This window comes from Thunnus thynnus, chromosome 3, assembly GCF_963924715.1.
Source record: "Thunnus thynnus chromosome 3, fThuThy2.1, whole genome shotgun sequence".
Classification (NCBI taxonomy): domain Eukaryota; kingdom Metazoa; phylum Chordata; class Actinopteri; order Scombriformes; family Scombridae; genus Thunnus; species Thunnus thynnus.
This window is the reverse complement of record NC_089519.1, coordinates 4,561,643-4,577,113: the sequence shown is the minus strand read 5'-3', so window position 1 is coordinate 4,577,113 and position 15,471 is coordinate 4,561,643. Positions and strand designations below refer to the sequence as shown.

The following is a 15,471-nucleotide window of genomic DNA, read 5'->3' as shown; positions in this document are numbered from 1 at the left end:
ACATGAACCAGGCGTCAGGGATGGGAGCAGGGCCAGATGACAGGGAGTCAACCGAGCAAACTGGGAAAAGGAAAGAGTCAGAGAGAGAGAGAGAGAGAGAGCACAGTCTGCGTCCTAGTAAACAATAACACAACACTCAGCTGAAATATACAACAATATTAGCCCAACAGCAGGGAGCTCTGGGTCTGAAAATAGTCTGTGAGTGATTGGTGGGAAGTGGTGGAAGCTGCATGTACTGTGTGTGTGTACTTGCATGTGTGTGTGTGTGTGCTTGCATGTGTGTGTGTGTGTGTGTGTGTGTGTGTGTGTGTGTGTGTGTGTGGCAGATGGCAAGAAGACAATAGAACTGGACGACAAAGAAGGAGAAATAGAGATTAAATAGACAAAAGGGAGCAAATTTGAGAGAGAAAAGGCTGAAAAATGGAGATAAATCAGTGAAAAGGGAAAGAGAGAGAATTCTCCTCAGACTTTCTCCTTGATTCCCAGCCAACACATTAACAATCGAGGAAGTCTCTACTGACTCGCCGCTGCTCCCTCCTTCTCCTCCCCTCCCTCCTTCTCCTCCCCTCCTCTCACCTCCTCTCTCCTCTCCTCTCTCCTCTCATGCTGGGACCCCCCTCCCTCCTGAGAAAGTTAGGACTCCCTCCCTCCCTCCCTCCCTCCCTCTCTTCCTCACTCACTCTCTCTCTCTTCCATCTGAAGATTTAACACAGCGCAGAGCGGAGCTGGCGGTCACAGTTGTGCCCTGGACTGTAGCAGAGAGAGAGAGAGCAGCCCTCCTGCAGCCTGATTGCTCACCACCATGGATGTCAAACTTCTGGCACTGATGGCTCTGCTGGCCGTGGCCACACGCATACCAACCTCTGACGGTGAGTTCAGGAGTTTAAACTTTTTTTAGTTGAGATAGTTTGTTGGTTTGATCATCTTTGAGGGTTTTGACAGGAGATGCTTTAAATGTAGGGAAGGGATTTTTATTGCTTTGATGGTCTGGATGCTGAGGATTCTGACGTTCAGCTTGTTTGTAATCTTGATTATGTTGGACCTTTTTTTAAATTTCAGGATTCAGACTGTAATAGAAAGCAGCTGAATGTCTCAAATCCTTCTGGCTTCATGTTTTAACTTCTTTTTTATTATCTGAAAAGTGGAGTTTTGGTGTTGCTGATTGTTCTTTTTCAAGTTTTATTTATCTAAACTTTTATGGCTTGATGGTGGATGAGTTTGATTTGTTGCAGAGAGGAAAGGTACCTGATGACAAATCTCTTGTTACAGACTCCAGCACTTCTATACCCTGCTTTGATTTTGTTTTGTTCATAAGGATTTCTCAGACATGGAGAAATTATTAGCAAAAAGTAAACTTTTATTACAAAATGATTCATAAATATGAAATAACAACTTTGCATCATTATTGAAACTTTGTAACATTGAAAGGATATTCTTTATAAAAGAAATCAGGCAAAAATGTTACGAGTAATGATTTTATTCAGTAAAATCCTTCATTTATCTGATGCAGTTTCCACAGTGACCCCACATTAGCCTCCCCGTATGTTACTTGGTAGGAGACACGCCAGGGTGTCGAGTCGCCTGCCTGCGTTATGCTAAACTTGTTGTTTCGACCCAAGTGAGACCCCTGATTGCATATTAAAGAGTTAGATCTAAATGTGTGTATTTGCCTTTTCTCTGTGCTTTCTTTTAATTAGTTTCTAATTAGGGATAAACAATGCGGTGGTGATAGCAGTGGATGCTCGCTTCTGGCCCTTGTGCTGCTTGCTGCATAATGATCCCTTTAGTTTGCATGAGAAAAGACCCTGAATGGGTGTGAATCATTAGGCTGATATTACTTGGATTTAGCCATTTGTGGCAGGACATTTGGTGTTACATTATAAACATGCATATAAATAGGAACGTGTTGAACCCCAGAATAAAGGTCTGTTAGTTACACTCGATGAATTTGATTTTGTTAATTGGTGTTTATCTGGGCAAGGAAATGGTTGATAGAAAGAATGAGTTGTTGCAAAATATCTTCAAAATCAACATCTGCTCCCTGACTCTTGATGATTTCTTGAAACACACTGCAGCCTCAACCCATTGTAAGTAATATATAAAGTGAGGCACTAAACCATTAAGACTATTTGGATGGATTCTTAATTCATTTTCAGTTTTATAAGCACAGTGGTTCCTTTCATCTTCTTTTCTGACATTTTTACAACCATAATTTCTTTGGAAAATCTACAAGCTGTATTTTTAAAAAAGGCAATAAGTATAATCAGTTTGTAATTTTGTGTGTTTAGAGTTATTAGCGTGCATCTGTGGTGCACTGGGACCCCACAAACCTCCACGGAGGCACAGGGGTGATTTGTAATCATTTTAAGAATGTACTTGATGTGATTTCCATAGAGGCTCTGGATGCTGTCTGAGTACTCCCTCATAAAAGAAGGGGAATATTGGAAATTGAATGTTGAGGACCCTTCTCCATTAGAGTGGTCAGGGTGAATGCTTTGGGAGTGAAAAGCTAAAATTCTGCGTGTGTGTGTGCGTGTGTGTGTGTGTGTGTGTGTGTGTGTGTGTGTGTGTGTGTGTGAGTATGAGAGAGAAAGGGCTAATCTCTTTTTAATGAACATGTTGTTCAGGGCAATAGCAGGTAAACTCATACGTTCCCATGCCTTGTAAAGACTTGTTACAGTAGATTAAACATGCTTTTAATTTGTCCACTGAGGGAAGTGATGCGTATAATCACTACTGAGATGTCTGACTGTATTTGAATTAGGACTTTAATTGATGGTGATCTAAATATTTAAACCCTCATATGAACCACAGTGATCCTTCTCAATGAGAAATAAAACATTTTTACCATTTAGCAGTGACTGAACAGCATAATCATTTAATTAATTTATTTCCTTATTTTTTAGTTACAGTAAGCGATAATATATTTGTATTCAACAGGCTTTAATATATATATATAATGAGTTCTATACAGTATTTAACATGCTTAAATATGATCAAAACCTTTACACTGAGATCAGTTTTCTTCACCAGGTTAACAGTATTGTATTGTGAAGTCTGATTTCTGCTACATTTTGTCGCTTGCACACTATTTAAGGTGTGAAGATCTATATAACTTTGTCCATCTTAAGCTTGGGTTAAAACCATAAAGTGAATCAAAACTGAAATGTGCCTTGTTCAATATATTTGTTTAGCAGAAACTATGCTGAGAACCTTGAGCAGCATCATCATGTCAATGCCTGAGCTGAACAGCTGAAATTATACTTTATTTCCACAATTTACATATTTCACATATTCTTTTACTTATGCCTGTTACACTCACACTGATCTTGTGTGTTTGCAGCCAAGCCCATCAGTCTGGTGGAGCGCTGCTGGTGTCGTTCCACCCTCAACACGGTTCCTCAGCGGTCCATCAAAGAGCTCAAGTTTCTCCACACACCCAACTGCCCCTTCCAAGTCATGTAAGTCAATGAGTCCAAAATTATGGTCGCAATTAACTTGAAGAAATGTGTTTTGCTGATGTCAATGTCGGATGATTATTTAAATGATGACTCACTTATATATGCATATGGATTTCCTCACGTAGATTCATTTGCAGTGCTTCAGGAAGCAAACAGTGAAGTAAACAAATTGTCATGAGTTTCACATCAGAGCTGCTTTTCAAAGTGAAGTCAAGCTTCTGGTATTTTGCAGCCTTTTGGCCAATTTCCTAGCTATGCAAAAATATAATGCCGCAAAGACCATGGCCACTCTCCATAAACAAAAGGTTCATCCAGCTGGTCAGACTCACTAACAAATGAAATCTTTGTTTTAACTGGATGCTCACGCATAAGTATGAAATAGTGTGCTGGCTGGTCTGTGGCTGATCCTCATTGGGTGAAGTGCTCTGCTGGACATGAAGCCTCCTCGATTACGTGGCTGAATGCAACATCCTGAAGCCTTGTGTGTTGAAATCAGTTGTTGAGTTTTATTTAAACTACCAGAAGTAGCGGTTATGTAATATGATGACTGCAACGTGACGAGTGGGATCTATCTGATCTCATCATACGGTATTTGATATCTCTACCGTATGAGTGAGTGTGCTCTCTCACCCTGGACGTCTGTATGGTGACATGCAGAGAAAAAGTGAATGTGGGTGCAGGGAACCTTTATGAACATAATGAGTGGTGATGTACTAAATGATGACAATAACAGGAGCACTGCAAGAACACTAAAGGAGTATTCACAGGAATAATTATCCACATGTATCCAATGGCAACTAAAATATTTCATATATTAGAACATTTATTTAGTAAAACACACTCACACATATGCACACATACATTGTATAATAAAGGATTTAAGGACAGAGATTGTCAATAATCAGCAGTTTTAGCTGGAGATGTGCTAACATTAGTGAGCAACCAAAACTCGTCATCTGTCAATCAAACAACACCATAAAAATGCAGAGAAAATATATAAAATATATATTCAAATCCACTAAAATAATGTCCTAAAAAAAGACATTTTTGCATCGTTAGCTGATTTGCAGTCTACCTGAGCCGACGGCCCTTTTTTGAGCCTCTTTCTGTTAAAACGTAGATTATTGTGCTGATATCTTTTTCTGATCTAATCTATTATCGAATCTATTTAATTAATCGAATTGTCTTTATTAAACTGTTATTAATAGCGCCACAATTTTGATATCTGTCACGAGACATATTCTTGTCTATAGGTTATAGGCCTAGTCCTTGATTTTTTTCCCTTTCATGTTTACCCATTCCCCTCACTTTTCCTCCTATTTGGCATAAAATATAAAATATCAACGCATGAATGAAAGCGATTGAGAGTAGATGTGTGAAGTATAGTGTGAATATCCCTCTATTCTTTCCTGAATGAGCGGCCTGAGTTTAAAACAACACGATATACTCAGAAAGAGGAAAGCAGTGACGGCCAGAGCTCAAGGGGGCCATTTATGTTTTGCAAAGGAAGCAATAATTAAGGGTCAAAGTGATTACCTTTGTGTTTCTGCTGACCCCCCGTGTCCCTTATCCATTCTTTTTTTTTTTTAATTTCCCGCCTCATACGCAGTAAATTGAGTATAATGTCACTGGTCTGGAACACATTAACTAAAAAGCCTCATTCATTTGTTTGCTATAGAAAAAGGGATAGCAGAAGCTTCACAGCCAAAAGGCTAAAAGGCTGTGGGGCTTCTGCCAAGAAGGAGCGGGGGCTGGTGACTGTTGGAAGGGGTGACTGAATGGCAAAAGGTCAGAGAGGACACACAGCGCTCCGGCCAGGCCACAAACTCCCCCTAACCTCTTTCCAGAAAACTGCCAGAGGAGTCAAGAAGTCATTTAGACGAGGAGGCCGCAGAGCCACAGGAGGGAAATGCACAGCGCTGCTCTGATATCTCTATTGAGGCAGATGAAAGGGAGCCAGTAACACTATACCGCCTTTGCCCCCCAATCCCCAACCCCCCAGTGTCCCACTGTGTGCCCCCATCCCACCCCCCCACCCGTCCCAGCATGCTGTTGGTATTAACTTGCTGTGAAGTAATTACTACCTGCTGGTTGTGGAACTCCGGCCCTCAAATTCCAGCCAAGTCAATTAGGGTTTAGGCTCTCAGTTGGTCGGCCAGACAAGCAGACAGATAAACAGGATGAAGGGAGACACATCAAAACAGCAGAGAGCTCCCGAGCGGATGAGCTGACCACCCCTAATAAAATAAAAGAGGAGGGGAAGAAGGCGACATCCCAAGAGGAAAAGCAAACACAGATCCAGTTACTTAGCTGTTTGGCCTGCTGACTCACATGTTAGTTTGAGGGATTTGAGGCTGATGCTTGGATTGATGCTCCTGAGCTACTCTTTTAAGTTCAGAGGCCATTTGCTCATTTGCTTGTGTGTGTGTGCGTATCTAAATGAGGTGAGGAATTGGGGAGGTGGCATATTAAAGGTTCAGAAAGCAGTTTGAGGTGGAGAGGAATGTGTTTAAATTTGCAGAGTTGTGTGATGGAGAGATGGAGGGAGGAGAAAGAGGAGCAGTGAGGCGCTACACCTCTAAGTTGTTAACTCTCATACACGACCTTTTGCCGCCGAGGTGTGAGATCCACATGTTTGGAGGGGGGTGTAGCCCAGCACCAAGAGGGTCTTAAGAAGGTTTAGCCCCCTCTGTTCAAGCTATATGTATCTATAGAAAAATAGCAAAAACAATAAACTTATTGGCCGAGATACATTTGGCTATCGTTTATTTCAGAACAATGGATAGTGTTGCTGTTGTTTCAGAACCACGGACAGTGCTGTTTATTGTGTGTAGGGGGTGCGAGCGCCACATATGACATGATAAAAACAAAATTTAAATTTTAAAGCTGCTGCTGATTTTGACAGAGAATCATTCATTTATTCAAAAAAATATCCTTATGTGAGTGCTCTGATTGTGTATGTTTTCTTCAATTTTGAAAAAGTAGCCTTATGTTGTTGTTATTTAGCCTTTCGGAGGCTATTGCGTGTTTAAATCAACCAATTTTTTTTTAAATGAAAAAAACTGCCCCCTTGCAATTTTTAACGGCCTCCTCAGTCACTTCATCCTGCCGCCAGGCCTGTGCAAGATCCCGCTGGATGCTCCCCCCCCCCACTCGCCCCACCGCATCTGAAACTTGACCAGCTGTGTCAGTACAAATCCTCTCCTAAATATTTGGCGCAGACACCACTCGCACTCTCCGTAAACCGCAACACAGTTCATCATTAACTGGAATCATTCTGACGTCCCAGCAGCTCCTGCTTCAGTCTTACAGAGCGTATAATACCCATCCTCACCAGCAAACACAATCAATCGACTGCTGAGGCAAAAAAATCTCAATTTTCTCCAAGCATGGAGGAGAATTCATATTTTCACATGTTAAAATAAATAACACTCAACACACAAAATGGTAGTGTTTGTTTAGTTTTGAAAAAAGGAGAAAAAAAGGACAATTTCAAAATTCACACTCAGCAGGGGCAACAAAAAATAACATTTTCTTTTATGAATTTAACCTTTCTTTAACCAGGAAAGTCTCACTGAGTTTAAATAAAACATTTTCAAGGGTAATAACACTGAAATAACACTGAATTAAAGACAAAGAATATAAAAAACAGACAGACAGATTACACAAAATATCCCACAAATCAGAATTAAACAGAAATGCAATCATGAATAAAATTTCTGATGCAATCATGTAAAAGATTTAATCCCAGAAACAACCTAAATATCCCATTAAAACAACATACTGAGATAATAGTGATAGTGATTTAAACAGGCCTTCTTTTATAAATAAATATTACAGATAAACTCTCTTACAACTCCAGCTTTAGCTGTTTTCCAGTGTCCTAAAAGAATTGTTATACCTTTTGATGTGTAACATGAGATTTATCCCATAATAATTAACCTAATTTAAGGCAACATCAGTGTTCGCCCATCAAAATGCCTTCCCCGGATACAAAGTCAACATCGAACTGTGTGTTGAGTTGTTTTGTGTGCAGCGTTTAGACAGCTTTACAAGGTACAGTAGAGTGTGATCCGTGTTGTGTGCCTTCCTTCCAGCTGTGCCTGAGTGGAAACAGAGAGCTGTGATTTTTCACCGCTGACTGGAGGGTGACAGCCTGTTATGTGCAGTAATCCTCTGGTTTTTTCAGCTTGGATGTGTTATAGGATGTGCTGAAGTTTTTAGAGCTTAGCTGAGGTGTTTCTGAGCTCAGCCTTCATAAACACTATCAAATATTATCCTGACATGTTGTGGTCGTTTCAGCTGCGCCGTGCCGTAAATGTAGGAGATATTTTTATTTTGTTATAATTATAATAATTTTGGTGTCTTTTTATCTGAGATAATGCAAGTTAGTTAATGTTAAATTAAGCAGCCACAGTGAGATCTTTAACTCTTGGCATTAAGGTGACAGTTTGTTAGAAGCAGTAATCCTCTGGTTTTAACTGAGATGTGTTTTAAGATGTTCCGGAGGTTTTGGAGATTAACTTGCTATTATTGAAATGTGCTTTCAAAAAAAAAAAAGAGAAAAAAAAGGATGTTATTGTGATTTATTAGCCACAGATAAAAATAAAGACATATACAATAGGTACATCATTCTTAATACAGCATTTTGAGAGCTCCTCCATAACATAATCTTTATAGTGCTTTAGGGAATTATAAATGTTGCTTATGGCGCCTTTAAGTTTAAAGGGGCATTCCAGTGGTTTTGCATGTCTATGTTTACCAATAGGACCAACTAAGGAACTTAAATGAGCATCTTTAAGGATCAGCGTTAATTAAAATGCCAGTCGAGGTTACTGAGAGGTCATGTTACAGTTTGGTTGACCACACAGCTAATAAAGTAGATAGCATCTCTAACTGTACACCACCACCGGATGCTCGGCTACAAAGGAAGCCCAGAGGTGAAAATGCTCTCTAGTGCATATCCTTGAACCTGATTTATTACATGTGAGTTTGGATTAGACTCAAATACTTTTTTTTGTATCCCTGCTCCTCTTGCCCCTGCTATTATTTATAGGTGAAAATAAAAAGCATTAATACAAAGTGGGGAGTGTAAAAAAAAAAAAAAAAAGCCTGCGTTGCAAAATGGGATTATCCTGTTTTGACAGTACAACTCATCCTGTGATTACAAAGTCGAGACATTTTAGAAAAATTACAGAGAATGTGGCGTCTAATCCGTCAAATTCTGCTTTTTTTTTCTCCAACAGTGCCAAACTGAAGAGCAACAGGGAAGTTTGCATCAACCCGGAGACCAAGTGGCTGCAGCAGTACTTAAAGAACGCCATTAACAAGTAAGAAAAAAACTCCCTCTCTCTCTGAGCAGACACAAGCATCGCTGACAAGGACAGAAATGAAATACAGCACTCTTCTCAGCTGAGTTTAGAGCTTGCAAAGAAGAAATAAACCACTGTTAAATGTGGCCATTTCTCAGCGTCTTGCTGACAATTACTCTCTGATATCGCTGACTTGGTTGATGTAAGAAGCTGAGTTATCATCTGTGAAATTATTAGCATCAAGTAAGAATGGTGATAAATCTGCCACTGGTATCTCTGCTTCCTTCTTTCTCACAACCATATGTCTGAGACTTCAGCCGAGACTGTGAGAGAACCAAACGCATCATTGTGTTCATCATTTTTTACCCTGTCAGCTCGCTCACAGTAATTAATGCACCTAAACACAAACTGTGTTTTTAACTTTTTTAAAGGCATTTTCCACATAATTATCATCACTAGTTGCACATAATGCACAGAGTTGTCGTGGTTTAAGAGCAACACTGTGAGAGAAAAACGTTCATGATAAAAAAAACTGCAGCAGCTCCCTCAGTTTTTAATGAGCTATGCAGTTAAAATGTGCCCATTCCCCATTTAAAAAAAATGTTCCCAGTATATCTGGCCGTGATTATCGCCAGGCTGCATGTCTGCTTCTTAAAACACCATAAACACTTAAAGTGCACAATGTGAATACAAACAATAAAGCAATTTATGAGGATTTACAAGATATTGTTAATTGCCTCAGTATGAATACATCATTTTAAGAAAATGCTGCAGTTCTGGTGTTGGAGTTATCACAGTTCATTAAAGCCAATTGTTGCCTCCTGAAACCTCAACCTCTAATATTCAGAATACTGGAAGTGTCTCAACACCTACTGTATATGAGAATCAAGTATTCAGCAGAACATTTCCAGTGTTTCGGTTGAGAAGCAACCTAATTTTGAAGCTTTTCCACCAGGCACTTTGAGTGTAAAAATGTGTGAATGCATGAAAACGATTACAACTGTAGTTACAAGGTTCAACATGGGAACATTAAGTGTGTTAATATAAATGTGCTTGCACTTTATAGATGCTTATGATAGGAGTCAGATGCACCCTGTACATGCATAAGAAATACGTTGCTTGCAAGAATGTATATGTGTATACGTCATCACAAAGGAAATCACGACCTAAATTATTCTCATTTTAAACCTTTGTTTATAAGTTTTTTTAGCATGGCCCTTTGTCAGTATCACCTTTTTTCATGTTCAGTTACAGTTGCACATAAATTACATTTATCTAATGAGGTTCACCTATAAAAACAGCACCATGACTGCATGTACACTCTTTTCATCAGTGCCCTGCTGTATTTTCAGATCTTCTATTAAGATGCTTAATAATCTCCGTATAACCTTTACTCTTCCTAAAGGCTTCCCAATATATTTTCAACAGTATGCATCATAAAAATCTTTTAATTAAGCTCATTCAAAATCCTTGTTGTACTGACAAACATTCTTCAAACCCAAACAAATTTAATTTTAGTCCAGATAACAAGGTTTCCAAACATCCAAAAAGTTTAAAGAAATACTGGAAACATAAGGATTCAAGTGGTTAACTAAATGTTTAGCTGTTAGCCAGACTAACTATCATCGACTGACATTTGTGGGTTAAATTTAGCTCTTCAAACTGCAAGATATCCATCCATGTTTGTTTATAATCCATCATTAAACTGGATTTAATTTTATATTACATATTCAGAGAATATTTTTCCATCAAGTCCAGTTAAAGAATATAAATTGTGACCTTCTGATTTTTTTCTCTTCTCAGTCTAATGAAATCTTACCCCTATCAATCTCTCTCCAGGGTGAAGAAATCCAGAAGACGCAATAACAAGAAGAACTAAAATCAGGGGATGTACGTCGTCAGGCATCCTCAGGTTGAACCTGTATACCTCCCTACCACTGCTCTGGATGTATGTAAACACGCTGTATGTACCCGTCCACCTTTCTGGACCGCTTGTGGAACCAGCACTTCACCGCCAAACTGTGCCATCCCCAGCACCGCCGCCGGGCCCTCTGGACACCCACCAGTCAACCCTCCACGTTAGCACCAAGTGCAATTACACCTTGCCCCTGGGAATGATGGGACACATGTCGATGTCAAATATAAGAGTGTGAGTGCTGGGTGATTGACACAAGAGAGAGAAAGTGTATTTGAATGTGCTTCACATGAACTAACTGTGTGTCTGTTTAAAGTATTTTCTTACTTCACGCAGCTATAAAGGGACCATTTGAGCTTTCTGTCTCACACACAAGGCTTTGTGGGTAGTGCCACCTTCACTTCATGTCAGATTAACTATAAATATGAGCTGCTGACTAAGAAATATATTCTCATTAGTCTCCTGGGAGGAATTATGACTGGGACTTTGTTGGAAAGTCCTTTTGATATATAGGCCAGACATTGTCATTTATATAGGCCAAGTAAAATGTATCAGTTATTCTCATTCAGATGAGAATAACTGATACTGATACAAAAGATGTAAGTTTTCCAGACTCAAATGTAAAAGCCTCTTCTGATAGGAAGTGAACGTGGCATTACTCCAGGACGGAGGCATCATGGGACAATTCTTGCATTGTCTTGAAGCTGACTGCACCATCAGGAACTAAACAGAAGCTCACACAAACTACTAAGAAACAAGCACTGATCTTATGGTGCTATATATTCAGTATAATGGGTTTATATTAATGGATTTCACTGTTTATTTTATGCAAGATTTAAGAAGGGTTGTTGTGACTCAGTGTCTTGAATTCTGTTTTTGCCAGTCAGAAAACAAGAGAATCATCAGTCTGCAAAACGGTGCTGTTGTTGGATATAAAAAAAACAAAATATAAAGCTAATGTTAAGTTAAGGCCATACTGTACTGAAAATGGAATGAAACACTTATCAATGCAGCTTTTTATTGACTGAACATATCAGTAAATAGAGACCAAATATTTATTCAGTAAGACACTCAACTTAAAGAAACCTGTGAACTTCAAAAAACATAACTTTGTAACATAATTCCTTGGATTGCTTGACTTGTTGGAATTAGTTTTTTACAGCTTATCAAAGGGACTGGGTAAATATATATCAAAATAACAGAGCAATTAAACTGCAGTATTTTCATACCAACACCTGTCCTTGGTAGGAATGGAAAGCTAATAAATTGTGACAGAAAACAGCTGACTGACAAACGTCACAAAGGGAATGTTCAGTTCATGGTGGCAAAAAGAAAGTTTGATGATCCTTTTTTTATATATATATATATATACAATATATATATATTTGAGCCACTTTATTATCAAATGTGTATTTTAAATGTAATTGTTTTATTTTTATATTGTGTATAATCTTACTAAATGCTTTTTTAATGCAACATAAAGTAGGTGGTAGCTACTAAATGAAGGCTATTCCATAAAGTGCAAGAAACAGTATTAAATTTTCATTTTTAAGGTTTCATGCAATATTTTACACATGTAATTTGTAATGATTTGTTTGCAAATGTGATGCAACACAGTATGCAATACATCCCTCCTCCAAAGATCTTTTATCAGTTTTTTTTTTTTTTTTATAATTTTGCTAAAAAAAAAAAAAAAATAGCCAAACAAATGAAATACTGTCCTCCTGTTTTGTTGTTCTCTCCATTGTATTTCCTTATCAGTCAATCTGTGAAGTATCATGCATGAACTGAATAAAATCTGCCCAACACATAGTGATTGAAAACAACATCTGTTGTCATTGAGTCGTTACAAGAGTCAGGAACCGTTCAGCTCAGCTCACAAGTCGTCCCTGTCAAACACATGATTTGCTTTTTTTTAAAAGTTTTACTGAGGTTGATGTATGATGTGTCAATAAAGCAACTGAGCCAAAACAGAACAAAACCTTTGAGTTCAGATTCAAGCGACCAACATGTGCTTTCAATTTGAACACTCCCAGCACCCCACGGGCTTTCTTTTCAATTTCACTCAACCGCCGCCAATGCCGCTAAATTAGGGCCTTTTTTCCCCTTAAAATTGTTATGGAAGTCCTGGTGGTCATTGTTAGGTTCTTTGTTTTGTTTTGTTTTACATGGTCTGTTTGCCGACTGCCTGGTTAATAGTGATAATCCTATCAATTCACAGCTGTAGTGCAATAATCCTGTAAGTGTAATTCATTTCCCATTAATGTAATACAAGTTAATGGCCATTAATTTTATATGATTATACTAATTTGTTTAAACACATTACTAAATATACTGAAAGTGTTCTGATATCTAATGATAAACTTCTAATTTTATCCATTATGAGAGTTCATTCAAAGCACCATCCACTCCTAAATTTGCTTATGAATTAATTGTTTATTAATTTGTTACTTCTGAGAGTTCAACCTTCTTGTTGTATCATGTGATAATTATGGCAATTACAGTAAAACATTATTACCATTTCCCATTAAGTAAATTAATGAGATATGTATTTACTACACTGTTAAGAGCATTTTTTTCATTAATGATTTATGTTAATATTTAGTTTGCCTAAACAGAATTAAAGTGCATTTATATTTAACCCTTGCAGCGCCACTCTATTGTTCCTATAGAGAACATTTAGCATGATCAACTTGTGTCTGCCAAACACCTTTATCATCAGGCGTACATGCCACTGGACCTTTTACAGACAATGTTCGGAAAGTATGTTCCCGACTAAATATTCACAACAATTTGACATGTCAAAACACATTCAGGTTCATCACATTTACCAGCTACTAGTGTGTCGATAAATTAGTCAAAGTTGGGTGCATGTGTTCTACTTTGGACCCCGAGACAATGTGAAATAATTTTATGTCTTTTGAGGCAGCTTTTGACACATTTCCTTCGTATACCTGATATGGATTACTTTCACTGAATGTAAACCAAGAGGCAATATTTTACCTATGATACTCAAACTTTTTACAATAAAGTCCTATGAAATAAAATCACTTGTACATGTCTTTATTTATTATTATTGTTTATTTTAGAGGGGGAGATTTTTTATATCATAAATTATCTGTCAAACATGGAGTTTGTTTTTATTTATTTAAAGCTACATATGGTGATTTTTGACCAGGAAAATTCCAACACAAATTTACAGAAACACGGACCAAACCAGTTTATCAAGTTGTTACCGCTAACCTATTATCAAACAAATGCCTAATTACATACTTATTTGGATTCATGTTTCTGCCCAATCGACTCAATTCCAACATTCACTCTCCTTTCAGCTTGGATTTGTTCCACAAACTCCTGAGGAAAATACCCAGGTCTGAGCCTGTTGGATGATGTTCCACTTTCTTCACGAGTCACTTGTTTATTTTGGCTCTTGTTCATTTAGTGCTGAGTGGGTAGCGTACACAGTTAGTTAGTCTAAAAACAGATGGATACAGTTTTATGTGGGTGGTTGGTGAAAGCCACAAGACTCAACCGCACAGTCTATGTGGATGTTTGAAAAAAAAAAAGTTAAAAAAAGGTACAAGATTCATTGCTGCTGAGTCAGGCAGTGGTTTTGACACTGTGAGAGGCCCTTTGACGTTACAAGGTTTAATGTTAACATCAAAATATCTGTTGATGCAGTTTTGCCTGGCAGAAGTCTCTAGACAGGTTGAGAAATTTCTCTCTTTCAAGAACTGTCATGAGGAGTTACTTACTCACTTTGACGGTAATAAAAACTGTCTGTGCCACACCTCTGACAGGTGGGATAAGTTCTACTACAGACCATGCAACCTCACTGTCCACAGGGTGAAATAAAACCAGACTTGCTTCTGGAGGTTCACCAAAATAAACCAGCTGAAACAAAAAGCATCACCAAGCCAAAACCTCACACAAACAGTTGTGCATTGCATTGGAACAACCACTTTGAGGCTCAATGAAAAATTCAACGAGGCTATCACTTAACATTTTCCACCTTAGAATTGAAACCTATTCAGAAAATCTCTTTCCAGTGTACGGGTAAAGAGGAAAGGCACATGTAATGCCCATTAACATCCCTGTCTGATATTTTAACACCTGAGGTTTCCAAAGTATTCATTTGTGCTGGTTCATTACTTGTGCTCAGCACCAGGGAGTCCATTTGGCTTTACAAAGCTGTCAACTCTAATAAAGTGGAACCATGTAGAGCGGATTAATTTCATGGTACAGCTCTCTCCTCTGACCTGTGTGTAGATACATACGAGGAACATGAGACATGGTTTGGATGTGGACCAAGAGGTTTAGAGGGTCAGAGTTGGATGTTTGGGCCTTTTGGGCACATTCAAAAACGATTATGGGATTTCTACACTGTGCTTACTCAGCTGAGACCCGTTCACGATGGAGGTGGCAGACACATGTACAGAATGTTTATTAATATGTGTTTTAACTGACACAATGCTGCTCTCATCCAGCTCAGCTGAGGAATTTGTAGTCTTTTACAACAGGAAAGAAAAACCAACCAAACACAGAGAGGCCTTGGGTCAGTGTGTGAAATGTTCTTAATAAAGTTAGATAAAACATAACAAGCCAGTTGTGTGTAATAAAATGTGTCCAGTGGGCCAATTAGAACTCCAATCAGGCATACACTGTCCAACTGAGTCTAGTAAAAGCACAGATTGATGAAGACACATATCAACAGAAAAAGCAAACCAGTAAATTTTGACCTAAATGGCACAGGACAACTGGACCTCACACACAGTTCAAGGAG

General features: G+C 38.4%; 1 protein-coding gene across 1 annotated transcript; it reads left to right on the top strand.

Moving 5' to 3' along the window:
- Positions 1–708: 708 nt before the first annotated feature.
- Positions 709–13,541, top strand: cxcl12b (chemokine (C-X-C motif) ligand 12b (stromal cell-derived factor 1)). Its single transcript, XM_067581890.1, has 4 exons — positions 709–869; positions 3,344–3,461; positions 8,708–8,791; positions 10,613–13,541. Exons 1-4 carry the CDS (start codon positions 803–805, stop codon positions 10,650–10,652), a joined length of 309 nt encoding a protein of 102 aa, XP_067437991.1. The 5' UTR covers positions 709–802; the 3' UTR covers positions 10,653–13,541.
- The last annotated feature ends 1,930 nt before the right edge of the window (positions 13,542–15,471 follow it).